General features: G+C 38.2%; 3 protein-coding genes across 12 annotated transcripts in view; all 3 read right to left on the bottom strand.

Annotated features, from left to right (window-relative positions):
• Positions 1–4,447: 4,447 nt before the first annotated feature.
• Positions 4,448–4,990, bottom strand: LOC103709022 (protein S40-3-like). The gene has a single exon (XM_008794176.2). The coding sequence runs from the start codon at positions 4,988–4,990 to the stop codon at positions 4,448–4,450; it is 543 nt and encodes a 180-aa protein (XP_008792398.2).
• A 5,756-nt stretch (positions 4,991–10,746) lies between these two features.
• LOC120112300 (protein S40-1-like) lies at positions 10,747–11,865 on the bottom strand. The gene has a single exon (XM_039131147.3). The coding sequence runs from the start codon at positions 11,747–11,749 to the stop codon at positions 11,408–11,410; it is 342 nt and encodes a 113-aa protein (XP_038987075.1). The 5' UTR covers positions 11,750–11,865; the 3' UTR covers positions 10,747–11,407.
• A 7,001-nt stretch (positions 11,866–18,866) lies between these two features.
• Positions 18,867–27,505, bottom strand: part of LOC103708947 (alpha,alpha-trehalose-phosphate synthase [UDP-forming] 1) — a 38,826-nt gene continuing 30,187 nt past the window's right edge. For 4 of the 10 annotated variants that reach the window (XM_088704922.1, XM_008794070.5, XM_088704921.1 and 1 more), the window contains 6 exons: positions 26,818–26,997; positions 26,615–26,737; positions 26,445–26,532; positions 26,222–26,352; positions 21,942–22,040; positions 18,867–19,632 (listed from right to left, as the gene is read on the bottom strand). In XM_088704922.1, coding sequence (XP_088561048.1) covers positions 19,171–19,632; positions 21,942–22,040; positions 26,222–26,352; positions 26,445–26,532; positions 26,615–26,737; positions 26,818–26,997 — 1,083 coding nt within the window. In that variant the 3' untranslated portion in view covers positions 18,867–19,170. Of the gene's footprint in view, positions 19,654–21,941; positions 22,041–23,149; positions 23,379–26,221; positions 26,353–26,444; positions 26,533–26,614; positions 26,738–26,817; positions 26,998–27,505 lie in introns of all 10 variants that reach the window. The other 6 variants (XM_039131148.2, XM_088704920.1, XM_008794066.5 and 3 more) reach the window with 3 other exon arrangements.

Consider the following 27,505-nt stretch of genomic DNA (forward strand, 5'->3'; position numbering starts at 1 on the left):
TGTAGTTTTTTTTTTTTTTTCCTTCAGTGCAAATTTGTATTCAGCTTGGGTAGAGGAAGTATGATGTAAGCCACTAATCCCCCTTCTGATTGCAAGGGTTTGAAGGGAGTCCTGGCAAACAAAAAAGAAAAGAAAAAGAAAAACATAAAGTGATGGGATGTGCGGTTACTGCATCTAGACCTTAGATAGCTCTGTCACACATTATCAACTTTCTATTCATAAACAGAACCTAGTAATCAACTAATATCGTTATCTGTGTTTTGATGGTTTATCGTGAGATTGCTTCGTTATTTTGTTTTCCTAGATCTTAATCAATCAAATATTGGTCAAATTTCTGCATAAGGATCTGATAACCTGCATGCTATCATTTTTTAATAGAGTGTCATCCAAACACCAATTGAAATACTGCTGGACCAAATAAAACTGCTAGGTTTGAGAAGGACCAGGCTTTATGCAATCATCCTGTTAAGGTGGTGCTGAAGCTTTAGTCCTATTGTTTAGCTGAGCCCGAGACCATCTTTTTCCTTTTCTGTAAGCTAATTACTGGTGAGGCCTGGCTTAAGTAGGCCGGCCTCTGCTTGTTCTCTTACCAAATGAGCTAGTATGAGCCACTTGGTGAGCTGAGTCTGAGGATTTCATAAACAGCTTGATTCAATCGAAGCCATATGGGCCACTATAAAGCTGCTTGGCGCTGCAAACTTTACAACAACCAATGACCAATTTATAAGACCAAATTCAGATGTGCTCTGCTTAGTGATCCAAGTTTCATTAGACAATGAGATAAGACCAATTTAAACACTTAGAAAGCACCTCCTAAGATGTGTGAACACAGAACCGGGTGCAACCGCTGAAATATAGCGAACTTTGTTTTACATTATTGTATTGAGAAGGACAACCTACTGGCCATACGAATTGAACTGATACCTCTGTCTAAAGCTAGACATGAAGCATGTGTTAGTACTGCTCTTAGCTAAATATATTTTAAGCTCTCTATTGAGATTGACAGTAAACTTGTCTCTTCTGTTGTTTAAGCCAAGCAAGAGCTCGTTAACATCATGCCCTTAAGCACTTCCCCACACGGCTTTCTCTGTCGTAACTTCTTGCTTGGGGGTTGGTTGTACCTCGTTTTTGACATCAAGGTGTTAAGAGGCTTCGAATATTTGGCCGTATTGGGAGCCCGTCAACAACTTCTGCTGAGATCGAAGAATGATATTAAGTTTTTGATGTGCCAAACACTGTTTTAGAAGGAAGAGAATTGGGAGCGCCAGTCACGTAAGCCAAATAGAATCAATCTTTTCAAACTTGAGGATAAGGCTGGGGTCGTTTTCAGGGCTATGTGGAGCTTTGGAATTGTACATTGTAATGCGGAATTCACTCAGCTTATTGGAGGAGAGGTTTCCTCTCGTTTGTTGAGAAAAAAATGGGGAGGTTAATACAAGTTGGACTCTTTGGATGAGCTAAATTTTTTAATATCATACACCCGAGTGGTATGTGCATTTATTTATTATTCATTACTCGAAGTATTCAAATGGAAGAGGATAGAATGGATTGTTAGGTAGAAGAGAAGTGAAACCATTACTAAAGTTTTTGTGCAATAGGAGGGGCAAAGCTCGACTCCAAATAGATTACATTAGCAATGTTTATGTCGTGGTCTACTAATGCTCTCTTAGCTGCCCTTTGGAATCATTTGGAAGAAAGTTCGCTAATATTAGTGTGCCGAAGCAAAGCTCTTTATCATTTTTCTTTTTTTGTGCGCGCGCCGGTGACGAACTTTTCTCACGAGGTGGTTTTATAGGGTCTTGCTAAACCAACCAAATCAAAGTAGCCATGACATTGCTTCTTTGAGGTTCAGGTTATATCTTTCGTGCAAAATAATGATTTCTCTTTGGGCAGAACGTTGACCATCGGATTATGCTCCGCACAAATCCCAAAGCACTCCAAACTTCTGCATTGATTTGCTTATAGAAATCTTAATGATCCAACGAAGGATTCATGCGAAAGAAGGTTTATTCCATGCAAAAGAGATGGTACCTATCTGCTTCTTTGCACCTTGTAAAATATACCCATAAGCCACCAACAATCAGGTGATATACTTGCTCAATGAAATATATAACCGATACAGTTTCGCAACTAAAGGTTTCAGGCAACCCTCATGACTGAGGTTTTAATCCAAATCAAATATTCAGAATCAGATTCAGTGTGCTTCGGATTCCTCGTCAGATTAGATTTGGCCCTGTCATGTTTAAATTGCACTTGGGCCAAATTCCACTAGCAGTTATGCTTTTGAACATGGATCCCATTATTATTTTTGTGGAAATATTAGTTTAACTATTTTATTTCGTGTAATATATTATGAAAAATGTAACTCTTATTGTTCGCCCCCATGAAACAAAGGAATTATGGTTCATTTGGAAGGGCAAAAATGAAAATTTTTCCAAACAATTCCATGTTTCCACTGGATGAGGTTGTATCTTTCATACGGAAGGATTCACCTTTCTTCATGCGAATCGACTCTTTGGATCGCCCACCGATCCCTTGAAGAAAAATGATGAAGTTTGGAAGATCTGTGTGGCGGGTGATCCAACGGTGGATTTGCACATACGACCCCAATCTGTTCCCCATGGACCATTTTTCACCTCCATTTGTCAGTCTTTGTGGAATTTATGGTGGCCGCATGTCAATGACTTTTTATTTTTATTTTTTTCAGTAACCATATCAATGATCTTTCAAAATTTGGGTTCAATATCTCTAAACGTAAGACTCATATAATCAAAGGAAGGGGGAAAGAAATTAAGGTGGATAACACCAATGTCACGCTTTGGCTTGCATCTTTCCCTAGGAAAAACTAGGTTTATTAATTCTCCGGCAAGATAACTGTGGGTCGCATATATATGATGTGTCCACGTGCATGGCATGCACATATAATTAATTGCCTATGTGCAGTTTCATAACTGTGGGCTGAGTTGGCGGCCTGAACGTTCAAATCAAAGGTAAATGAGTAACGTTATTCACAATCTCTATGACATTCCCTCGTGGCAACAACTTATCTTCATCTGACTTTAGTTGCTTAGCTTCAGTTGAGCTCCTCTCCAAATTATAATTCTGCAGGTCGGTCATATGTATCATATATATGCCCAAATAAATTAATCAAGCTAATGCTAAATGCTATTTGACCAAATTATGTCCCCCCCAAAAAATCCATCCAAAGTCAATTACTTCTGCTAGCCAGAGAGGAAAAGATTTAATTAGCTTCATAAGTTACATTTGGAAGATTGTCAAACCAACCACGTTGCCCATCCATGTCATGATCTAAAAGTAAATTGATTGGTTCTATATATATATATATATATATATATATATATCAGTTCTTCCCTTTTTTTTTTCTCATAAATTATTTTTATTATTACCACCGCTACTGCTATTATTATTCCTTTGTCGCATAAGCACCAGGTATTAGGCCACAAACATTACTCCCATCTCATAATAATGGGCGAGACTAGAGCTTATGGAGCTGTGGCCGGCCGTTGACGTACTGTATGCAGACGTGGAAAACCTCGAGGTCACACGTGGTGCTGACGCACGTGTAATACTTTTTGCCTAGTTTAGGCTGATTAGTTTTCACCTTAAACCAATTCCAGTCAAGGAGTTTGAAGTTTTGAGTCCAGAAGCCAACAGCAAATAATTAATTGAGAGGCCAACGCAACGATGGTAACTAGATTTTAGTGTTCCCCCTGAGACGAAATCCTCCCTTCAAGGGCACAACACCTGAGAGTAATTCAGTAAGTTTGAAGTCGTTCATGCCGTCAATCCATCTCTCACGTACGCGTGCCAAGTTTGTTTATAAGTAAAAGAAAGCTCGTTGAATGGAAGCTCTCGCAGCACAACTGTATTGCTTCCTTCCCTTTCTTCCCATCGACATATAGAACCTTAATTAAACCAGAAATAAAGTAATTAATTTACGCAGAAAACTCGCTGAATGGAAGCATTTGCTTGCTTAATTCCTTGCCTTCCCATAGCCAATAAAAAGATTACAATTTTAAACCATATTGAGACAAGAGCTAATAAATTAACTCAAAAATTCAAATGGTGCAGCTTGAAAAACTTCGTTGCCGCTTCAAATGAGATACAAAGATTCTCTACGCTGCATTTATTCCAAAGGAATTAATTACCATCCAAAAGCGGTTCATCCGTCGCTCACAATCAGATATTTATATGTAAGTCCATAATGACAGGATCGCATCATTAATTCCGTTTCAAAACTCTGTTACATTTCCTCACGCTTCTACATCTACATTCTTCCTAAACACATCGTAATAATAATAATAATAATAATAAACGAATACGAATGCTGACTTGAACCGTTCCACATATCGATAAGTATAAGCAAGGAAAAATTAATCACTATAATACAAAGTTCTCCCGTAATTTCTTTGGATTTATGCTATTGTTATCTCTCGAGGAACCCGGTCATCCGGAGAATGGCGTTCCTGACTCGGTAAAGATCCCGTCCCTTGAGCGTCCTGCCTTTGCCGACGCACACCGAGAACGCCATCTTGTCCGATGTTCTTCGGGCCACGATGATGTGAGGTGGAATCCTCTCATCGCTGCTGTTGTTGCCGAAATCATCATCATCATCATCATAATCTCCATCCATGCTATTGTTGTCAGAATCGTGGAAGCTGCACCGCGGCGCCCACGAACGACTTGCACCAACTCTGGCCTTGGGGGGGATGTCGACCGGAGCCGACTCCTTCCGTCGAGCTTGCTGCCGGGTGGATGGTTGCTTCTCCAAGACCGTGTCGTCGTCGTCCTGGTGCTCGCCGTCGGACCACAAAACATCATCCTCCTGGAACTCTTCCATTAATTGGTCTTTGGCTAAGAGGCTTTGGTGCATGGGGGACGAGGAGGGGAGTTTATAGAGGTTCTGGTGGGGCGGGGAGTTGGGAGTCGGCACCTTGGAGTCGTCGTGAGCACACTTCGAGCTAAACATGGCGTCATCCGGTGGAAGGAAGGGATTTGAGGAAGGGATTTGAGGAAGGGATTTGAGTGTGGCATCCGGCACCGTGGCGACGCTGCGTGGGTTCCAGCTCTTAGGTTGGGCCCACCTCGCTCCTAAGAATGGTCGCTGTTTCTCCGCTTATTTGATGAAGGAATAAAGGATTAAAGAGTTGCTTGAAGGGAATCTTCTTGGTGATTCCCACAGGCTAACGTTTCCACAATATAGTCGCTCCGGGCGTGGTCTTTTTTTAATCTTTTCGTGTTTTCTTGCAACGATGAGGTTTAAATGGCGTAATTGGGCTGTTCATAGTCCACGCCGAGTGGTATGCTGGACCATAGCCCAGCAATCTCAATTCTCCATTTAAACATCGTTAAAGTGGGCCCATTGATGTTTGGAAGGAAAAAGGGTTAAAAAAAAAAAACAGAAGACCGACTTGAGTCTTATTGCTTGGAGTAGGCATGGGTCCTGTGGAACCCTGAATATGCACCAGATCGACCAATTTGTAGGTCAAAAGCATATCGAACTACACCATGTTTGGCCCACTTTTTAATCAAAAAATTGGCAACGAGATTTATCATTTCTGTATCAAAATATTCTCATCATTTTATTTATTTATTTATTTTTAAAGATTTTAGTGGCTAATCCCTACCTTTTCTATCTTATATGCATTCGAATCAAGCAACCATGGGACTAATATGGTGGTGGCATTTGCAAGGGAGCATCGGATACTATCATGCAGCTAAGAAACTTGCATTTGAAGATATTGACCGGCAGGAAAGCTTATGGAGAAATGTTTGGGCAAAAGAGGAAAAGAAGAAATGTTTGGGCAAAAGAGAAAAACCAAGCTACACATAGAGACCTCCAAAGAAGAATAAAAAAGAACAATTAATTGACGCAACCCAACAGAATGATGGAAAACAATTAACTTATGGTTATGTTTCCAAACACAACTCAAGACTTCTAGTACATGCATTCCCACTAATTGCATGTAATTAAGAATGCATAGAAATATGAAGGGACAGTATAGAAAGATGAAACCATGGATAAATATATGAATATATTAATGATCGAGTCTAGATTAATTATGTATCTAGATTATTCCAACAAGAAAACTCAACTTTACTAATTTCAACATGCATGCCTTCTTTTTGCTAAATCAACATATATACCTTCAAGAAAACAATCCAAAGTGAACCTCCAAATGGGAGGACATCTATTAACTTCCTAGCAACCTAAGCTTATTCGGGGATTTAAAGTAGCCAACAGATTTGTGTCTCAATTTTTCATAAATGGGACTCCAAGTTCCAGCTTCACATATTTTTGTTTAGGCGGGAGCATCTTCTTTTGCTGCCACCTAGTTCAAACTTTTCATTTACAAATCCATGCGTGATATCTTAGGGACAATCATCTTTTCGGCTTCTAAGTAAGGTAGAGTTGTCACCATCCGTTATTAAGGCATCGTTTGACAACAGAATAACACAATGATCGATCATCTTAGAAAAATATAGATGCCTACCACGTCACCTTATAATTAACTCTGTCTAAAGCCAATAAACTGGAATAACAAGAAGGCATGCATCCGCAACTTCTTGCAATGGATTGAAGGTTGAATGTAGCCATTACTATCACTTTATATATCCAAATATTATCAAACCTAGCCTAGATCTTTGTTTCTCAGTTCTTTATACAAAACCTTGCATAAACAAAATATTTTATTATCAAATTAACCTAGCCTAGATCTTTAGCCGATGGAGCGCTGCTAGAGGTCTAAGTGTCAGTTATCCTGATGGCGATAGTTATCAACAAAATATTTTATTTATTAGCATGTAACAAATACTTTAATTATATATATATATTTTTATTTCATGCTCATTCATGGGCTGCACTTTGCTATCAACACAAGTGGTGGGGGAGCATGCATGATAGTTTGGTAGTTACCATAGAACATAGTTGACGAGTGACTCAAACTACGAAGATAGGGTCTTTTTTTTTTATATAAAAAAAAAAGAAACCTAGTCCCTCAATCTCTAAGTAGATTTTAAAGCATTATTTAAGGTAACAAGTAGAATTATTTTAAGCAAAGTGAGAATGAGAACTGAAGATATTTGGCAGGTCCAGCAGTATTCATAAGAACTCAGGAGGCTAATGAGAACTAAAAATATGTTTGTGTGGCAACCAAGTGGCTCGTCCGAGTCGGCGCACCCCACGGCCCCTGCCCCGGCCGCGATCCCTTCAGCCTTCCGACACCGCCCAAAGGAATCTCGGACGCCGGGAGCAGTCTTCAGAGCCCATCTCGTTAGGTGCCAACTGCTCACTGTTTTCGTGTTCCAAACTCTATTGCCTCCTCGAAGTCTCCTTCCCGTTTCTCAAGCGACATGCACCCAATGGCAATATAAGAAAACAAGCAACCACAGAAGGACATGGTGTATGCACGCACGCTTACTCCATGGCACAGCTTTGCAGCAACCCAACACCGCACACTTGGACGTCTTCTAGCTCAGGTAGAAGCGTACGGTCCACAGGAACCTACGGTCCACATGCAGGAACCCTTCTTAGCCCTTTTAAAGGAAAATGACCTTGCTTGCAATGATTGAATGTGAGATAGGGACTGCAGTACTCATTTTGAAGGGAAGACGCGGTTGATGCATGGAGAGCACGCGATGGAGTACTTCTCCTTCCCATAAATGTGATTCTTGCATCATCGGTTGTGAATTATTCTCTCTGCTTTTGTTGTTTTCCTTCTACAGTCATCGGATGAGAGGAGACGGGCGAATGCCGGCACTGAAACCATCCGGCTTAATACAAGTTCGTAGGTCCCCATCTATCAACACCGCTCAGTTCATCCATTTTTTGGACGAGTTATTTTTGATATGTGTTCATGCTGAAAACTTTGCATTTCCTTTCATTCTTCTTCTCGTAGAAACGACATTAGATGCTGTGTTATGCTGCAAATCAAGAGTCACAAATGCATAATTTTGATGATGGAAAGGGGAGGCAGAAAGGAGCCACCTGGCTTTTATTGAAGATTAATCATATTTACAATATAGATGAGTTATATTGTCAAGAGAAGAGGAACTGATACAAGAAAAAGAGGTTAAATAGTTCCGAACTAAGTGTCTGATGATCGGTAAAGAAAAAAACCTCATCCAAACCAATAAACAGAAGCATTTATTGCCAGAATGTTCCAAGCAATTTCACAAAGATTTTAACAAAAAAAATACCAGAATCTAGAATGGCCACAAGCTCCAAATTTTAGGAAAACTTGAGAAAGCCTTTGACACAAGAAACAACCGATTTTCCACCATCAATTTGCATACCACGTTCGGTACCTTCTCTGTAGCATAATATAATACAATCTGCTGGAAGACATGAAATGATGAACAGAAGCTGTAGCTGAAGAGGACAAAGTTGCCATCCTTCAATCATCATAATTAATCAGTATAGTAGAAGTTTATAGGGACCTCCATCCCTCCATAGTTTGTTACATCCATTTCTATTGCTATGTTAATAATATCAGAAAGCCGGTGGTTATTTTATGATGGATGCTATACATGCAATTCTTGCATGAAATCAGTTAATAATCAAAAGAGGTGATTTTTGTCCTTTGGTTCGATATTTTAGAGGAAGTAAAATGCAATTTAACACTCTACCTTTTCATCTTCCCTTGTCTTGGCGTCTCGTAGGTAGCTGAATAAATCAACTATTTTAATGCTTAAGGCACACGAATAATTTTGATTACATTCCTTTTTTGTCAAAAATTATCCAAGGATTTAAGAACTAGCAATACACCACAAACCTAGCAAGTGGCCATAATTGGCGACATTCTATCTAATCTTAATTTCAAATTGAATATCAATCACTCTTTCTTCTACTACATAAATCTTTTTATTTTACAACAATAGCCTCTATGATTAACCTATAATAACATCAAAGCAACATGTAGCTTCCATAAGCGATCATGGTTGTCCCAAATAGTCTTAACACGTAAACTTGATTAGTTCCTAAAAAGTAACGATTGGTTCCTTAAAAAATAGAGAAAAAGGGGATAGGTTAGTTTTTTTTTCCTTTCAAAAAGACAAAAGAAAGGGAGACCTATTCATATTAAAAAAAAATTAAGTCTAGAATTTATGGAATGCACCTTCCAAGAATCAAACTCAGAATTCCTAGTTGGATAGGTAGAGTAGTCTGATCACTTGCTCAAGCACCAATTCACATTAGTTAAGATTGATATTCATGTTCAATATTTCAAGATTAAAATCAGTAAGGGAAGGAAGATAATAATTCGAATTAGGATATTAATTTTTTTTAATCTAGAATAATGGTTCAAAATGGAAATATCGTTCATGTCCATCAATGTTGTTTTGTCGTTCGCTAGCTTGTCTTGTCCTCTCCTCTGAGAACTATTACTCTGATGGGACAAAAGGCGTACTATAGAGTCAAGGGGGACGCATCTACTCAAGATGACAATTGATGAGGTTCCCATCATTTGCATATTCGCACTTTGCACCTAATTGGCCTCATACTAAATAATTGAATAGGTGAATAATACCATAATAATTCTTTATTTACTTGCCTGTTACTCATTTGAATGAATAAGAGTTTGTGATATCCAGCTTAGTTATAATATTTGATCTTCTTGATCATCCATACCAAATTGGCAAAGCCCAACCCAAATTTCTCTCGATCATCAATGGTAATGGATTAAGCAGCAGCCTGTCCTACAAATAATAATAATTGATGACGACCCATTGAACGGCAAACGTTAGTTAGTCCGTCATGGTCGACAATCTTCTGAGTTATAACAAGGCTGCAAAGCAATGCCAAAATGACACGATTTTGCCATATTCTCGTTCAACCTCAGTTGGAGTCACCAGATAATGCCAAGTTTCATGCAATTAGTGGCCAACGCAGCAGCCTTTCATTTGCTTTTCAGCACAAAATTTTAGTGCTTTTGGGACTTCAGAGCTGCGGTAACTTGGTATCATGTCCTTCCCTTATTTATTCGAGGCCATGTCTCCATCTCTCTGCCCCCCCAATCAGGCAAGCAAAGTGAACAGCGACTAGGACCAGCGTCAGAAACTGGGACCAAGCGCCAACGCCAAACCTAGACAAACATGCCACACTGCTACACGTTAAATCCTCCATTTGGCTTTGTGGCCTACCGGACCTGAGCTCTCAGTGGCACGATGTCGACGTTTTCCTATCAACCGGCCCGTCTCCACGACCAGAAGTTCGGCGGAGGAAGGCTTTTCAAACAACACTAAGCAGAGAACCATGCATCAAACTCCCTATAAACCTTCTCCATAACTTCCTGTAACTCTTCTATCTTTTTTAAAGAAGAAACTGGCACACCAAGATACAGGACTTATATAGTTGCACAATAAAAATATAAAGATTTTTTAAATCACTTATAAAATTATTTATTTTTTTTTGCTAAAATGGATGTATCATACACGACAGGTACAAATACATCCAAAAAGATCAAAAGATAATAAGTTCCGAAGTGCATCGGATAATTCTCTTTTTTCCGGTTAAAAGGTTTTTCCGGAATGTTTAGCTACAAAGAAGGCTACCTAATCTACTGCCCCGTTAGCTTCACGGAATACATGCTTTGCCTGAAAAGCCATCTCCTACTCACCATCGTCCGAATATCTCTGAGCAGTAGGTGGCTGTCGCCCACCCCACCCACACTCTGCTAGATTCAATCAATAATTACCGCTGAGTCGACCAATGAGCCTACTTTTATAAAAAAAAAATTTATTATTTATATTTATTTATTTTTTGTAAATTCTTTATAATTAGTTTCCACAAATACTCCTTTTCCTAATGGGCCGGATGGCTTTGCCTCCTTTTTCATCAAAAAAACAAAAAAATATAACTTTCCTCCATTGCAAAAGCTAAAGACCTCGATGATATATATCCAGGATAACTTTTCTACCGGAATGCAAGCCCATCACGGGTGACAACAAGTTAAAAGAGTTCGAATCGTTCGCGGTCCAAGTTTAAACCAGAATGATCTTGTTCTCATCCACTACCAGTGTGTTGCAGAATGGTAGATAAATGTTTGGAATCAGGATGTACACCACAGAGTCATCAGAAATAGTAAAATATCGCGGAAAATAAAGGTTTGAATTATTCCCTTTTCCTCGAGAAAGGCTAGAGAGGGCTGCTTCCCCTTCCATTTCGTTAAAAAAAGAAGAAGCAAAAGCTCTGACTTAAAAAAAGGGGAAGCATTTTTTTTTAAAAGAATATTTTATCCATTAATTTGGTTTACTTTACTATACAGTACTTGAATTAGTTTGCACACCGAAAATAGAGCTCTCCACTCTTATTTTTGTTGGCCCGCTCTCTCTCTCTCTCTCTCTCTCTCTCTCTCTCTCATTGCGGTCTGGACTCTCGCGGCGAGCTCTATCCCTCGAGGAAGCCTGTCATCCGGAGGACGGAGTCGCGGACGTGGCTCAAATCCCGGCCCTTGAGCGTCCGCCCCTGCCCTGAGCACACCGAGAACGCCACCTTGCCCACCGTCCTGCTGCGGGACACCAGAACGTGCGGTGGGATCAGCTCCGCAGGTCCCTCCTCCTCCCCCAAGCTCTCCCCCGCCTGCCTCCGCCGCGCCCTCGGTATCTCCACCGGCGCCGCGGACGACGCCCTCTCCCTCGTCCTCTTGGGCGACGTATAGCCGTTGGATGCACCCATCGGACGGTCGTAGTTGTCCGGCCACATCACGTCCGCCTCGTAAAGCTCTTCCATTGCACCACCAATTATTTGTCGAGCTCCCGCCTCTACTGGAAGAGAGGGGGTGGCGCGTGGGGTGGTGGGGAATTTATAGCCGCTTGGGGCCAGCTTCGGCTATCGTATAAAACGCCCTTATGCTTATGGTGGAGAAGCATGCGTGACATTGGCCCTCCATGTGGTGTGGACCAATTTTGCCGGGCCACGTGTCCCATATGTCCTATACGGACATTTATAAAGGACCTTAAAATAATTGGAAGTGTAGGTGGCAGCATCTTTACACGATAAAATAAGTCGTCCCTCATGACACTTAAGATGGGTTAGAGCACATAGATCCATTAGTTGGCCGTTTGTTTGATTGATTACTTAAATAAAGATGAGGAGAAGGGGAATAAGATGTGTAAGAAGGAAGGTATAATGAGGTGCTACTAAGTAGCTAAAAAAACAACATCAAAAAGAGAGTTCTCATCCAATAAGAAAAGAGCTACCCACCATGGAATGGAGGACGGTAAGGTAAGATGGAAGAACCGTGGGGGTCATGCTCATTTGCGTCGAACCAAGCGATGACGCGTGTTTGCATGCAAGGGGCTTCTTCGAGATAAGATATTGTAATAACATCAATTGAGAAGAGCAAATGATAGAAGCAAGAGTAGAGAAGAGAAGGGAGGGGTCGCCATCGCCTAGCTATATGTATGGGGTTGGCTTTTCTTTACTCCTTCGGGACCACCTAATTATGTCAAAGCTTATCCGCAAGCTTAACTTGTAGGACTGATGCACCGAGGAGGACAAAGCATTTAGTGTAAGGATTTTTTTTTTTATTATACTAAAATAGATATTTTATACATTACGTGTACGAATGTATTCAATAGAGTCTGAAAACAAAAAATCACGAAGTGTCCGAGACAACTCTCCTTATCCGGCTCACTTGGTATTCTCGGAATGGCTGGCCACATAGGCAGCCACTCAATCCGCAACTCCATTAGCCTCTTTAAATATATGTTTGACCTGGATTTAGTATAAGGCTCTGGAGTTTGGTTTCTGTTTTGGCCGCTATAAAAGCTGTATATATATATATATATATATATATATATATATATATATATATATATATATATATATATATATACTTTGGCCAAGTATTAGTTAATGACGGTATCCCAGTCTGATCCACCAATATAAAGTACTCAATCCCTTATTGCCCAATCCAACAGCGGATAAGAATCTAACTCAGGTTGCAAAAAATATCGGCAATTATATATAGATAGAGACAGGGGCCGGGTAGGTTTGTGAGCAAAATTGAGGGATGATGAATGATCAATACGCTTTCTCGAGCTTTTGATGGGTTTGTTGGTCTGAGTTTTGACAAAACTGGCATGTTAGCGATCCCGATAGCAACTGCTATTTTTGGACTTTCTCGCGGTGCGGTGAGATGAGACGAGAGGTGATCCCTAAAATATTCCGCATGGATAAGTATTTGGAATCTCCAACATTGTGTCCTTTTGTTAATGTTGTCTTAATCTTGCTAAGTCTGCACCAATCAAAACGATAGCCTCGATCATGTCAATAGGCCATCCGTAAGGCTGACTTTGAAGGGGTGTGGTTTGTGTTATATGGGCAATAAAATCTTTTATTTCACAATGGCCTGGCTGCAATTAATTAATAATAAATTGTGAGATATCATTTTTTTTTTGATGTAAATGAAGGCTAACGTGGTTAACCGACCATATAGCCAGCCACCAAATTAAGTTTATTAACTGAGAAGAAGATATATGATTTTGGGTGCGATCATACCAACACTAACGCGCCAGATCTCATAAGAAGATATACCTTTTTTTTGAGTAAAAAAAATTGTTCATAAATTGACCATAACATCATGGAAAAGTGATTATCTACAAATCTATAAGCCCGTGGGAGGAACTCAGCCTACAGCGACCGTAAAGTGAATTTAGAGTGTACACATTTTGTATGTAACTCGGTACTTTTAAAACTGAAGTATTCGTTGCCTTGTCAAGCAAAGGGAAACTTTTTATCATTGAGAATTTTAGAAAGAAGTGATTTGGGGTTTATTCCAATATATGGTCATGTCCTTCTGCCTAGCAATCAGAACTTCAGGTTTCTAAGTATTGTATAAGGCATGTTAATGGGACTGGCTAGCTAGTAGTTCCTCTTTCTTAAATTCTTTTTGAGATAAAGAGAATGGCCCACTTACACTATAAATATTACATAAGTCCAAGCGCTTGAATCCTTGAGTTTTTGGTCTACTTGTGTCATATGGAGAGTGCTTTTGATAAATTCTTAGTAAAGATTATTGGAGAAACTCATTCTTCTAGTTATGAAATTTGGTTCAATTGGCTGTTCTGTATAATTAGAAAGTGTTGGAGGATTATACCTAGAAATTATTATATTGTTGTTTTTATAATTTTTAGCTTAATCACTTTTTACTTTTTTTTTTTATTGTATGTAGTCTTTTTATGATGTACATCTCTTGTTCTCAATAAAATTTGGGTGGCTTTTTTTTTTGGGCCTCACGTATTATCAAAAAAAAAACTTGGGCCGAGACCGTAACCAAGGAGAACGCCACCTTGTTCGACATCACACCCGAGGAAAATAGTTGATGCGCCTACTGATGCATGGGTGCGTTGGACAGTAATGATGATGCCTGAGAACTCCTGCCTAAGATGTTGGCACGTGAAATGAGAGTTTTGGCGTTTTACAACATAATTCCATCGTGAATCGCGTCAAGCCCTCATGCCGAGATTCCTTTATGTAACGATACTGGTCCATGTGTGCCTCGAATTTCCACTCGAACGCCATCTTTTAGAGATTTCTAAGAACATCTGCTGACGGTTCTCAGATTCTTATTAGTAGCTTGGTCTGATTCCAATGGATGAACAAAAATCCTTTAAAACGCGCATTAGAAAAATTCGTACGAGCGAGCTTTAATTTTTGTCCATTTATCTTATAACTTTAAAAACATAAAAAAAAATTGGGAAAACGCGTGTGAAGAGTTGAGGCTGTCTGCCTGCCCCCATTGTTTCTACCTCGTCGAGTCTCTCTTCATCCGTTCGTAAGACTTTTCTCCTCCATCTGTCTGTACAGTTTTTGATTCGAATGAAAATGAAAACTGTGAGCACCCGTGCGAGCGTGTGTTTAGTCCCACATCGGTTATTCGCTGGATAGATCTTGGATACTTATACAAGATCAAGGAACTCAAATAATACCCTCCAGCTAGCCATTTTGGATGAAGTTCTGGATTGTTACAAATGGTATTAGAGCCGATCCGGCCCATAGCCTATGTAGTACTGCAGTGTCCCCTAGTCTACATAGGCTATAGGCCAAGTCGGCTCTGATACCATTTGTAACAACCCAGGACCTCACCCAAAATGGCTAGTCGGAAGGTATTATTTGAATTCCTTGATCCTATATAAGTATCCAAGATCGGCGGAAACAGGTTATATGATGCCTCAAAATTATTGAGGCGAGAAAAGTACGAGGCGTTGCTGCACCTGGGGGCCGACGACAAATGGCCCCTGAAGCCCAAACCGGGGGAACCGCGAGGCCTCAAAACTATTCAGATAGCCGGCAGGACAACGGAAATGTGAGAATGTGGCTCTGGTGGTACGTGCATTTCCCTCCACACCTGCCTATCATGGTAGGCAAAGACGTGGCAATACCTTAACATCCATATATTTATTTTATGTTTCTTAAATCTTAATACATACCTACATACATACATGTATACATACAACCAGAAGAAATGGTTAAAATAAAGCGTTAGCAAGTCCTGCTTGCTGGATGGGGATGAAAGAGGCTTCGTTTACAAGCACAATTAAGCGGAATTCAATCCAAAATTTTCAACATAATTTCAACAGTTATCCGTTAGGATGGTTAAGTGGAATTCAATCTTGATTTTTCATGATAATTTCAAGAGTCGTCCATTGCACTTTCACTGTCAGAATTAACTGTACGCACACCAATTAGAATCAGCTGAGTCAAATACCTGGGAAACACCTCTCAGGGTTCACTGTTAGTTTAATCTGGCATGCCCAAAATTTGCGACATAATACGGTCATGCTACATAGAGATATGGCCTGCAAGAAGATGAAGCCCACAATCGTAATCAGCCCACAAATCCATCACAAATAAAGTATAGCACAATGATCCAACTCCATCATCTATCAAACACATCCAGAGCGACTAAATCTAAATTTAAATACCAGAATCTATAAGCTAAAAAATTTTAAAAGTCATCGACTATAAATTCATAGTCAATTAAAATACTATTTTTTTTTTTTTTACAAAATCGCCAAGCTTACTAATGTGAACTCCAAGCCTGAACCATTATTTATTCCTAGTAACTTTATTCATCTGAAAAAAGAAAAATAAAAAAAAATATAAACTATACAGCTCCGTAAGTAAACCTTTCACTATATTACCGAATCAAGTATAAGTTTTTACATGCATCAATAAATCATTTAAAGAAGACAACTATCATAAAAAAATAAATATTTTATAATAACAATATAATCATAAATTAATCATGCTATTGCACATGTATAATTCATGCAAATTACATAAATATGGTTCCCAATGTATCAACAAAATCATATGTCATGCTAACTTTATAAATGCATAAATCATTTATCATTTTGCCATATCATAATTTATATAATTTTCTTAAACTAAACACTAAAATCATCTTATACCTGTAACAAATATGCAATCAACATCATGCCAACTATTATAACCCGTTGGCAGGGTCGTATGCTAAGCTGCTACAATCTAATAGCGAGGGCCATATAGCAAGCTACTGTACCTCACTGGGGAGGACCGTACTTCAAACTATTGTAACCTACTGACGAGGGCCGTATGCCAAGCTACTATAACCCATCACTGGGCGCAGATTACAGATGGCAGAGTGCTCCGGTCTGGTGCAGTGGGTACAGAGCAGGTTGGAGGGATGGAGGGCGTCCTCTCTATCTATAATGGGAAGATTAACACTGGTCAGATCGGTGTTGGGGTCCATGCCGGTATATCTCATGAACTTTTCTCAGCCAGTAAGTAGTCCCATCACAGCGGGGAGGGAAGTAGAAGATAGACCTAGGCCTTACCTCAACTCCGGTGAGTGTTGGGGCAACAATTCTGGCGAGCACAGTGATCTTAGGCAGACGACGCTCAAGAAGAAAGAAGGGGAAAGAAGACGACAGTGGTAGGTGCTTGAAGGAATGTTGGGAGGGCCTTATATAAAGTGGACACTAGGATTTTCAAGCCTTCGGCAAAGTCCGAGAAGGAGTCCTCTTCATGTTCGAGCAAGACTCTGCCCTGCTCGGAACCTTCAACAGGCCTTCAGATCGTTCCAAGCCGGCTAGTGGATCAGGCCTAGTTTGGGTTTATATAGGCTGGGATTCACAATCTTCACAATATCTCGTGTAATGAAGCAGAACCGCTGGATCAAAATATTAAAAAGGAGTAGAAATGCAGAATAACATGTCATGCCTGCAGTCCGTGCAGAGACTCAGTACAGCTTCCCAATGGACAGGGAAGACTAGAAGATGCTTGAATCTTCCTAATGTTTATGACTAGCCCGCATAATGCCATGCCTGCAAAGAATTGCTGTGATATCTCAGTTTGAGCACCTTCAGAGTTGCAATACGCGTGAAAAGAAAAACATCTAACTGTGAAAAAGGATGGTTAAAAGCTATCACTATTGGAACTTCGATTAGACCGCAAATTTTCATCAGCCGTTTGAAAAAATTACCAAATTTGTCTTAGAGAGTGGACTATCATCTAAAATTTCAAAATTTCATATTATACACTTTGTAATATTTCTAAGTTGCCTAGGTGTTTTGATTATGCTTTATCCACCCAAATACCCCATATTATATTCCCCCACCTTCAGAAATCCATCCAATGAAACAGAGTTCGACAAGCACCTACCAATTTATTGAGGTACCAAACAACCTGGAAACCGGTAGTCACTAAAACCCTTGCCCCTATACATAAAATGTCTAACAAACAACCTCAAAATTCCCTAGAACATTACTCAAAATACTATATGGACTAGAAATAAACCCCAAAATACCACCTTCACTGGAAGAGAACAAACCTCAAAATACGAACACAGTGGCATCAATTGTGTTGGCACCACGAGCCAAGTGTTGACCATCCAAAATGTGAAGAATCACGAAGCCAATCGTCTCTTGCACTGAGAAGAATACCAAATTACTGAGTATAAATCTTAGCCATAGTTATGCAATTGTACAAGTAATTAGGCTAATATGATGTGTCTCGATGCAATTGTACAAATAATCAGGCTAATATGATATGGTCTCCTGAAAGATGAAAGGTTGAATAAGATCATGTCAAGGATGTTCAAATATTTTACTTAGAATGTCCTCAAAAATAAAATATTTTACTCAGAAAGTAAGCACCCCATTTGCAGTATTTCACACAATCCGAAAGTAGGACCATAATATTATCAATAGAGTTAACCTTATCTGGCCAAGAATTCTCTTGATTTTTGATACAGAACGACTCTCCTGTGAAAGTTTTAAGAATTTGCAGTATCCAGCTTCACCATCATTTTGATTGCCCCAATCATGGGATGCGCATAACCTGTTGAACACACAAGGAATTAGGGCAGACAATACGATCTTTGCCAGTCAATTCAGCCTGCCATCAATTAGAATCAAAACAGTATAAATAATATGGTTACCATAACCAGTTTTAGTACAAAATCTTCATAAAATAATAATACCCCTGTATCAGTTCCTATCTTCACTTCTGTTGTATTCTACAATTTTCTTTACACGACTATAATCTGGTCTGAGTGATCATGAAAGAAAACAACAAACACCAACAATTTCATCACACAATATTTTCCCCTGGTGATGAAAACTTGGATCAAGGTCCGTCACTATGATACAAGTAACATGGAGCTCACTATAGTATAGCCCGAATATTGCAATTATTAGATATAAGATTCAATAGGCCTATTAAAGCTCAAATAAACTTCCCTTTATAAAAACCACCTTGTTCTGAAAGCTCCTCTTAGGCATGTACATGTGCACAAGTATCGATTGCATTCTGAAGGCGACAACACATGATTGAGCCACCAACTTTGGCAGAATAGGCATACACAAATTGAGCTTTCATTTCATCACATGCATACTATACCCAGGACTCAGAATTACATCAGCAGGTCTTCATGGCACAATAAGATGCAGCACTATTCTATACAAGATCTTTTATGCAGTACTTCCAATGAAGGATCATGTATAATTTTTTCCATGATTTAACAAACATTTTGAGCCCAGTAAGACAGTTCAAATACTCTCTGCCTCTGTAGATGAACAGGAAATTGCCTCGGAAGACTGGAGGAATTAATATTTCCTTCTACCAAATGTTTCAGCTTTAACCTCTGCCCAATTTGATGACATCTAACCAGCATGATTTGGATTAGACATTGAGTGGACACCTTGACAAGCTGCATCTGCCAACTCCTTGACGAAGTAGACCACATCATCAGATGAGTTAAGCAGATACCTTGCATTTGACCGCTTCCGACCAACCGCACAAGAGAAGTAGTTGTCTCCCTTGAGATCAAGCACCGAGGATCCCTCACGCCATGACATGCTCTCTTGAGGAGATCGCCATCCAACTGAGGTGTTGTGATTTGTTGGCATTCTCCTTTCAGATCTGAGAAGAGTCCTTTGATTCTTATGACTTGAAGTCCTTGAGCTGTTCTTATAGCTGTTTGATGGCTTCTCTGTGAGCTTCTTGTCAGGAGGTGGCTTGTTACAGTCATCTGACTGCTTGTTACTATCATTTGATTTTGATCTTGAGGAATTTACGGGTTCGGATGGAAGTTCTGGCTCAAAGAAGGTATAGATGTCCTCATCCTGTACCACAGCACCCGCATCCTGTGAATGAAAATTATTCTGAAAGCTTGTGCTTGTCACGTTAATGCTGTTACCAAATAGCAATGGCAAGAAAACAATATTTTTCGTCGGCATTGGATGTCATAAAGGCTGTATTTCGAGGGTTGAAATTTCAATATCATGATTCTATCCTCCTCTCGATTCAAACTTCTTTTAATTTGGCAGCCGGAGACTATTTTAGGTGTTTGGTTGTCAAGAAAGTTTAAAAAATTTAATGATTGAGGGAAATGGCAAAATGGAAAATATTATGCAGAAGATATCTCAAATGCCTAATTTAAGAGAGTTTTGAATCCAACCAAGCAGTTAGTTTTAAAAAGTAATTGTTTGTGATATTAAAAGCATATAAAATCACAAAATATTTGGACTTCTTGTTTTTTAGAACAGTATTTTGACTTTCTTTTTTTTTTTTCCGAACAGCCATATGCAGCCATAAAAAAAGACAGTAACTAACCAAGCCAGTTAATTATCAATAAAAAAGTTAGAACTTTCATGAACAATCAGCTGTGGCAACAGTGCTTGTGAAAGATAAAAACTCAAAGGTAATAGACAAAATGTCATGATTTAGAATAAACAATTATGGTAACATGTAAGATTAATTTGATTTTTTTAATAATCATTGAATTAATCAACACTGACAATGAAAAGTTGTAACCAATGCCATCTGCTCTAACTGCAAAGAAGCATGCATCATATGCACTATCAGAGTAAAATATGAAGTTTATTTTTCCCCTTTTTTTTTTTTGGAGGGAGAGGCATGGATGATCCCTGGCAGAATTACCCCCATCCTAATACTTGGGAAAACACCTCCAAGTTTCAAACTCGGAATCTCCGCCATTTGGAGGGGTGCAACCACCGTGCTAGTTCCTAGTTCACTATAGCTTCGCATTCATCAGACGCAAACTTCTGCAAATGTCTAAATACATCCAATGCATTTTATGAGGAAGAAAGACAAGGATGACCTGACTCTAGATTACATAAATAATAATTATACCAAACCTTAAACTAGAGCTGCGAGCAGAAAAAATGCTATTTTGACATTAAAAAACTAGAACAACAATGAGCAAAACTTAAAGCTGCAGGTGTGAAAATCTGAAAATTAATACCAAGCTGAAGAAATTGAAACATTTTGCTTTGATAGTAGAAATAATTTATCTCCAACAACCTTTATGGCTTTCTAAGAATTTAGTCTTTAATAGTCTAGCGAGAGAGCAATGCCACAGCCAAGGATGATATGTTATCAACACAGGAATCACAAGCAGCGGAAACAACAAACAACAATAACAACAACAATAATTTTTTTTTTTAGTATCTTACCTAAAACAGGAAAAACAGTCTAATTTCTGTTTTGACCTTGTTAAAGCTAGTTAGTCAAAATCTAATTGTCATGGCACATATTCATAACCTTCTATATAATTTTCAAAATATCAAGTTTATGTCAAGCACAATAGGTGATATTATTTTTTTTATCCATTATGACCAGAAAAGGTTTAGCTTCTCAATTCTTTAAGTAAACCAAGAATTCACCAAATCCAGTATTTAAGCAACAAAGCGATCGTTTTCAACTTGTAAAAGCATTGCAGGAAGCCTAAGGAGCTAGTGAAAAGTAAAATATGGTCTCTAATTTCTGACCAGCCTTAGGCCCATTGCTCCAGGGTTTTCCCAAAGCTCACCTTGGGCTATGGGCAGGGTTAGTTGGAAATTCCAGGCTCAGAAATTTGTATAATAGAAAGAATTATTGAAGAGAGAGCGACCCTTGGTGCAATAGTAAGGTTGCTCTATTAGGACCTAGGTGTCATGGTTTTCTGAACATACAAACAGCCTTTCCACATGCTATGGTAAGGCTACATATGTCTAACCTTCCCCAGACCTCGCGATGGTGGGAGCCTCATGCATTAGGATGCCCTTTTTTAGTAAGAATTATTGAAGAAGTATATTAGGCTATTAGCATTGTTGCAAGCTCACTTTCATTTCAATCATCCCTTTTTATCAAACCTACTAATTGATCTTGAGCAATTGTTTATGCAAGTTATAAATAAAAAATACGTTTACTTCCTACGAGGATTAAATGATCTATGATTTCATGATTATAAACCAAGGGACGTAATGCCATTTCTTTTTTTCTTAAGTTTTTAAGGAAAAAATGATGTTATTATTTTATTTTTTCCTAACTTGACAACAAGAAAATTACATCGTTAAAAGTCAAATTAACAAAGGCAAAATTTCATCTACACTACCATGACCAAAAATCAACTTATTATAAGAAGAATTACCTTTCCAAGAAAATGACCAATACACAAAACATAATCAATTGGTGTGACCATGCTTCTGCTATGAACTATTTCTCCCAATATACGATCAATTGCAGCACCCTGCATCAACAAAACAGAGATTAAAAACAATGAGTCTTCTGAAGGAAAATATATGAACATCTTTCCCCTGATATTTTAGCTGCATATTAAATTCCAAAACTCAAAAAGCAAATGATTTAGAGATCCCTTACCTATGCACTCCAGAGATTTGCTAACTTTCAAATGCAACATACTTTTGGTTTGGAAATACAAATGTTGCTGAATTTAAGTTCAAATGTGTTTTAAAGATGTCTAGATCATGATTGACAATGTGGCACTGCTTGTTATTCATCTCAACACTGTTCAATTTAGATGATCCATCATGTATTTCCTACTGATAGCATTTGGGATTAAATCTCTCTCTCTCTCTCTCTCCCCCTCCCTCTCCCTCTTCACACACACACACACAAACATGCATGTGCTCGTTTGCTCCCTTGCCCATGTGTAAAATTACCCATTATCTTGCCACAAATATTAAGAGTCCTAAATCAAATGTCCCTAACTGAATCTAAAGAGAGCGATTCTCATTGGACTCAAATATGACAACCTAAATTCATCTTCAATACCTAAACAAAGCAATGGATTTTACTAAATTCATCCTTTCTGATTCATCCATAAGGAAAACACTATTCGCCTAAGCATTATCATCACAACACAAACTGCAGGATGATTTGCCAGGGACAAATAATTGCTGTTCAGCAAACCTAAAACGACACTTGAAGGATCAAGGTGATGAATGAATAGTTAAGATAGAAGAAACATGCTTGAAAGGGCTAATTGAAAAATTGCAAAAATCCCTTGCAAACTGTTTGCATAGGCATGGTCATCACAACAAAAACTGCAGGATGATTTGTCAAGGACAAATATTTTCTCTTCAGCAAATATCAATTTAGAAGTATCAAACATGAAGGATCAAACATGAATTACAAAAGGTCAGCTAAAATAGAAGTAACATGCCTGAAAGGTACAATTAAAAAAATTTCAAGAATGCTCTGCAAATTGTTTGCAAATGATAAAGTAATGGTCCATGTAGAATTTATGTCTTATACATAATATGTTTGTCCAGATAAAAATACTTTTTTGTGCGATTCTATCTTGTAACTTATGTAAATTTGTGACAGGCAACTTACGTCAGCATCAGTGGGCTATGATAGCTGCATATACTGCACTGTCGCCCTGTAATAGTTGATTTCTTGAGACATTCAACTACTGGATCTCTATGTACATAATATATAGTGAAGTGCCCTCCTGGGCTAGCTTTGATCAAGTTGCTCCTCAGTTGCCCCCAGTGCTTCAATGCTGTCCCCAATCACTTATAACCCGAACACCAATGGCTATAACGACCTTCTTTTCCTCCTCCTGGTGAATGTAAACCTCTCTTTAACCATTTGTGAACTATTGCATTTCTATCCAAAACCCCCACGTCTATGGCCTATAGAGAATACCCATTTCATTCTGATTTGACTATACAATCCTCAAATATCAACACAACTGTAACTTAAGGAGGAAGATCTGACGAGTTGCAATAACAGAAAAGTATACAATAAATGAAAGGAAGTGCGTACACCCAAAAATACAAGAATATATGATCTCATGTGATATGCAATAACATACTTCAATGCATTAGATTGCTTTTAATACTGTTTTCATTGTGCATGAAAAGCAACAATTGGAATTGAATGTTAAAATGAAAAAGCAAAATAATCATATAATATATCTAGACATGCCAAAAGCACACCAATACATTGATGCTATTGTGTGCCGGTCCATGCCATGTGTTGGCACGGTACAATATTGCATGTATGATGCCAATCCATGGCCAACACTTAGGGCTAAAACCGGATCGAATACAGATGGGTAATCAGTATATCCATATCCATGTTTGTTTTGTTTAACGAATACAAATATAGATACGGATATTAGTCAGGTGCAAAAATTCATATCCATATTTATTTAAACGGATATGGATACAAATCGGATATTGAAAGTTTGGATATAAATATGGATATAAATATATAATTGAACTTTATAACCATAAAATCAAAGAAATTACTAAGTGGAAGGTAAATCAAGTTAATAGCATGTTAATGTTGTCATTTATTTTTCTTAAAAGTTCAAAATTACTACATAAAATTAATTGGGAATACAAATAGAATCAAATATTTGGATATGGATTGGATAGTTGTCTATCCATATTCATATCCATTTTTTTGATGGATACGGATAGTAGTCAGATACTCAATTTTATATCTATATTTGAATAGATTCGGATACAGAAACGAATCTGGACAGATATTATCCAACCCACTTTCACACCTACTGACACTGGCACAATATGCGGCACCTAAATCCTTGGTCCTGCATCCATACCATCCAGATCCTTGCTCTCATCCACATCTTCTATCATAGCTATTGCTTCACAAATATATTGCCCATATATGATTCTTAACCTCTTTATTATTATTATGTATATTTTAATGTGCCTTTTTTATTTATAATGTATAAAGCACATCTTAATTATATATATTACACATTTTTTAGAAAAATTATATATAAACATGATTTAGATTTTCTTACATTCTTAGTTTTATTGGAATTCTGACGATCGGCCTAAAGGGCAGTTTCTTCCATGTTCTTTTCGGTGTTAAAAGAGAAAATCCTTTTGGATAGGCAACTAAACCTTAGTTCCTCTGTATTTCTTCTCTACAGCAGATTATTGAGCAATCAAAATCAATACGAGGTGAAATTAAGTCATTATTGAGTTGAATGTTGAATAGAAAATTTTCTTCAAAGTTATAAGATAATTTAAATATCGCGGAGCTCTCGATCTACACTTGTAATAAATTTGAGCATTTGAGTGCAAGCATGTTAATAAACCCAACATCAACATGTAACCAATCCAGTAACACTCTGAAACTTATGGTTTACTGTCAATTGTTTATTCCTTAATATATACCTTTTACTATATCTATTTAAAGCACATAAAGATTATGTATTTGCACAAAACTGAGATCGAACCAAAAAACTGGATCGATCATGGAATTGCAGAATTGGACTCAACCCAATTGGAGTGATCAAATATAATTCCACCCAACACATTAAGTGAAAAAAATTAGACCTTGCAAGTGCTCAAATAGAAGTTTAAGTCCAAAATGAGTAGTCAAGAGAGTGATTGCAATATGAGTTGAAAACATAAACTTAGACATATCTCAGGTCACATCTAGATCAAGCTAACTTGACTAACACCACCAGACAGATTCATATTGAACTAAAATTCAGAAGGACTACAAATCGACTTCGAAAAATAACATAAGCATGAACCTGATAATTTTAGCTCTTAATTTCAAGATTGTACTATTTCATACTATTTTTTCAAAAAAGAAAAAGATTCAATTTATCCAACTCTTTCTTTTTATTTAAAATAGAAGCCAATCCTTTTTTCATGGCCACATATTAGAAACTATATTTATTGGATAATCATGGAAATGCACATGCATTAGAACTAGTAATAGAAAACAATGAAGGACTGCTGTGTTTTATGGTTTAAATAGTACAATAAACAGGGACCAAGCAAAGATGTTGGACATCATAGAGATCCAGAGTACAAGAAAACATAGCTGTGTCTCCTGAAGCAATATCTATCCATTAAATCTATAAGATTGCATGGTTCCACTTCCTCTCCTTCTCAAACAGTGGCATTTAAATAACAAATTAACTAGTAATGGTACCAGCAATCTAGGGTCCTAGAGGGGCACTAGAGACAGACCTAACCTTCGGCCTTTTTTTTTTTGCACAAGTGGCTGCCCAAGGACTCAAACTGGCACCTTTGCGCCAATCAACCAAAGCCTTCTATCATTATATGCCCAAGGACTCAAACCCAAGTAATCGAATAACACATTATATGCCCCAATTTGATGGTATTACTAGAACTTGCCTTCTTGTAAGCAATAGCTGTGAATTGATTCTATTATATATCAGTGCATAAAAATATTCTACTCAGAGTGCAACAAATTCATGCAAATAATTAGAGAGAAACTACCATGCATCATATTCAAGGTAGAAAACATATATTTCCTGTGCATCATACATTCAAGGTGCTCTGTAGATCTAGTGCAGACAAAATAATTACTGGAACATTACTTGTTATACTTAAAAAATATTCTGATGTAACTTTGTCAAAAGGGATGCATATATTGACATACCTTTGTAACTCCAACAGATCGAACCTCAACTGATCGGCTACCTTGGACAACATCAACAGCAGCATTAGAAATTGGGCCTGTCCACAAATGCTGCAGCATATCCCTTGCCTGAAGCCTTCCGAATTCAACATCTGCAATGATAACAAGAAGAAAAGGTTGTATGAAATCATAAACATTCCATGCACTAGTATAACAATCATTTTACTAAAGATCAAAATCACACCTGCATACTTATAATTCCATACAAGTGAGGTCTCACGATGTTCAAAATGAGACCTAGGTGTTCTCTCGGTGAAATACTCAAAAACATGCTGGGAAATTTCAGTTAGCATCACAAATCTAGTTCAACCAAAGATATATCCAATGAAACAAAAACCTGAACAGCACACACACCTTTACACTGTCAACCCAATCCATATTTAGATGCTCTGGCATTGTTGTCATCCATTCTCCACCTGTGAGGCGCAAAAACATCCCATTTTCCGCTGCCAGCCACATGTTGTACTCTCCAAAGTTCTGGAAAAAACTCAAAAAATGTTATCCCGAAGATAACTGTTGGAAAATATAAAAACACAAACAAATTTCTGAAATTGTACATCATCTAGGACACTTCTGTCGCTTCCACTGAGAACAACAACAGTTGTCTGCTTATCATTGCAAAGAATTGTCAAAGGTACTTTCATATCTGGATGCAATTTAAGTTCCATCTCTTTGATTTGGTCGCCACCTCTTCTTCCAAAAGATTCAACTGGTTCTGTCAATGTTGCATTGAAACCCTACAATTTGGCAGCATACGCATCCACCAGAAAAAAGAATCAGATTTACATCATTTATGAACCTAAGTAAAGAAGAATTAATAATCAGCACTCTTGATATCCTCAATTCAGAATTTGGAGGGAAGAGAAAATAGCAACCAGATGATTTATTATCGACATAAGAGTGGGAAATGACTACTTCCATCATAGTTCTTTGAAATTAAGTGCATTGAAATTGAGTAAGAAAAATGAAACTTTAAGAACTACAAATAAAGGAAACAAAATTTCAAAGTCAAGAAAAAAAGGTTTATTAGCATGCAAGGTCAGCGGAACTGTCCCCAACCGGGCGGTTGCGGCCGTCCAGAATCATACCGGTGGCTCACCGGTACGGTTCCGGCTACGAAAATGGAACCCGTTGCCGAAGCCAAAGAAGGAGAAGAAAAGAGAGAGCTAGTGGAGGATGGAGAGAGAGAAGGTGGGATGCCGGCGAAGTCCGACGAAGGCCAACGAAAACACAACTTTTTAAGGT

This window comes from Phoenix dactylifera, chromosome 9 (genome assembly GCF_051530095.1).
Source record: "Phoenix dactylifera cultivar Ajwa chromosome 9, Ajwa_hap1_PhDact_Kaust_v1.1, whole genome shotgun sequence".
Taxonomy (NCBI): domain Eukaryota; kingdom Viridiplantae; phylum Streptophyta; class Magnoliopsida; order Arecales; family Arecaceae; genus Phoenix; species Phoenix dactylifera.

Coding starts and splice junctions, on each gene's coding strand:
- LOC103709022 (XM_008794176.2), bottom strand. CDS start 4,990: ATGTTTAGCTCGAAGTGTGCTCACGACGACTCCAAGGTGCCGACTCCC.
- LOC120112300 (XM_039131147.3), bottom strand. CDS start 11,749: ATGGAAGAGCTTTACGAGGCGGACGTGATGTGGCCGGACAACTACGAC.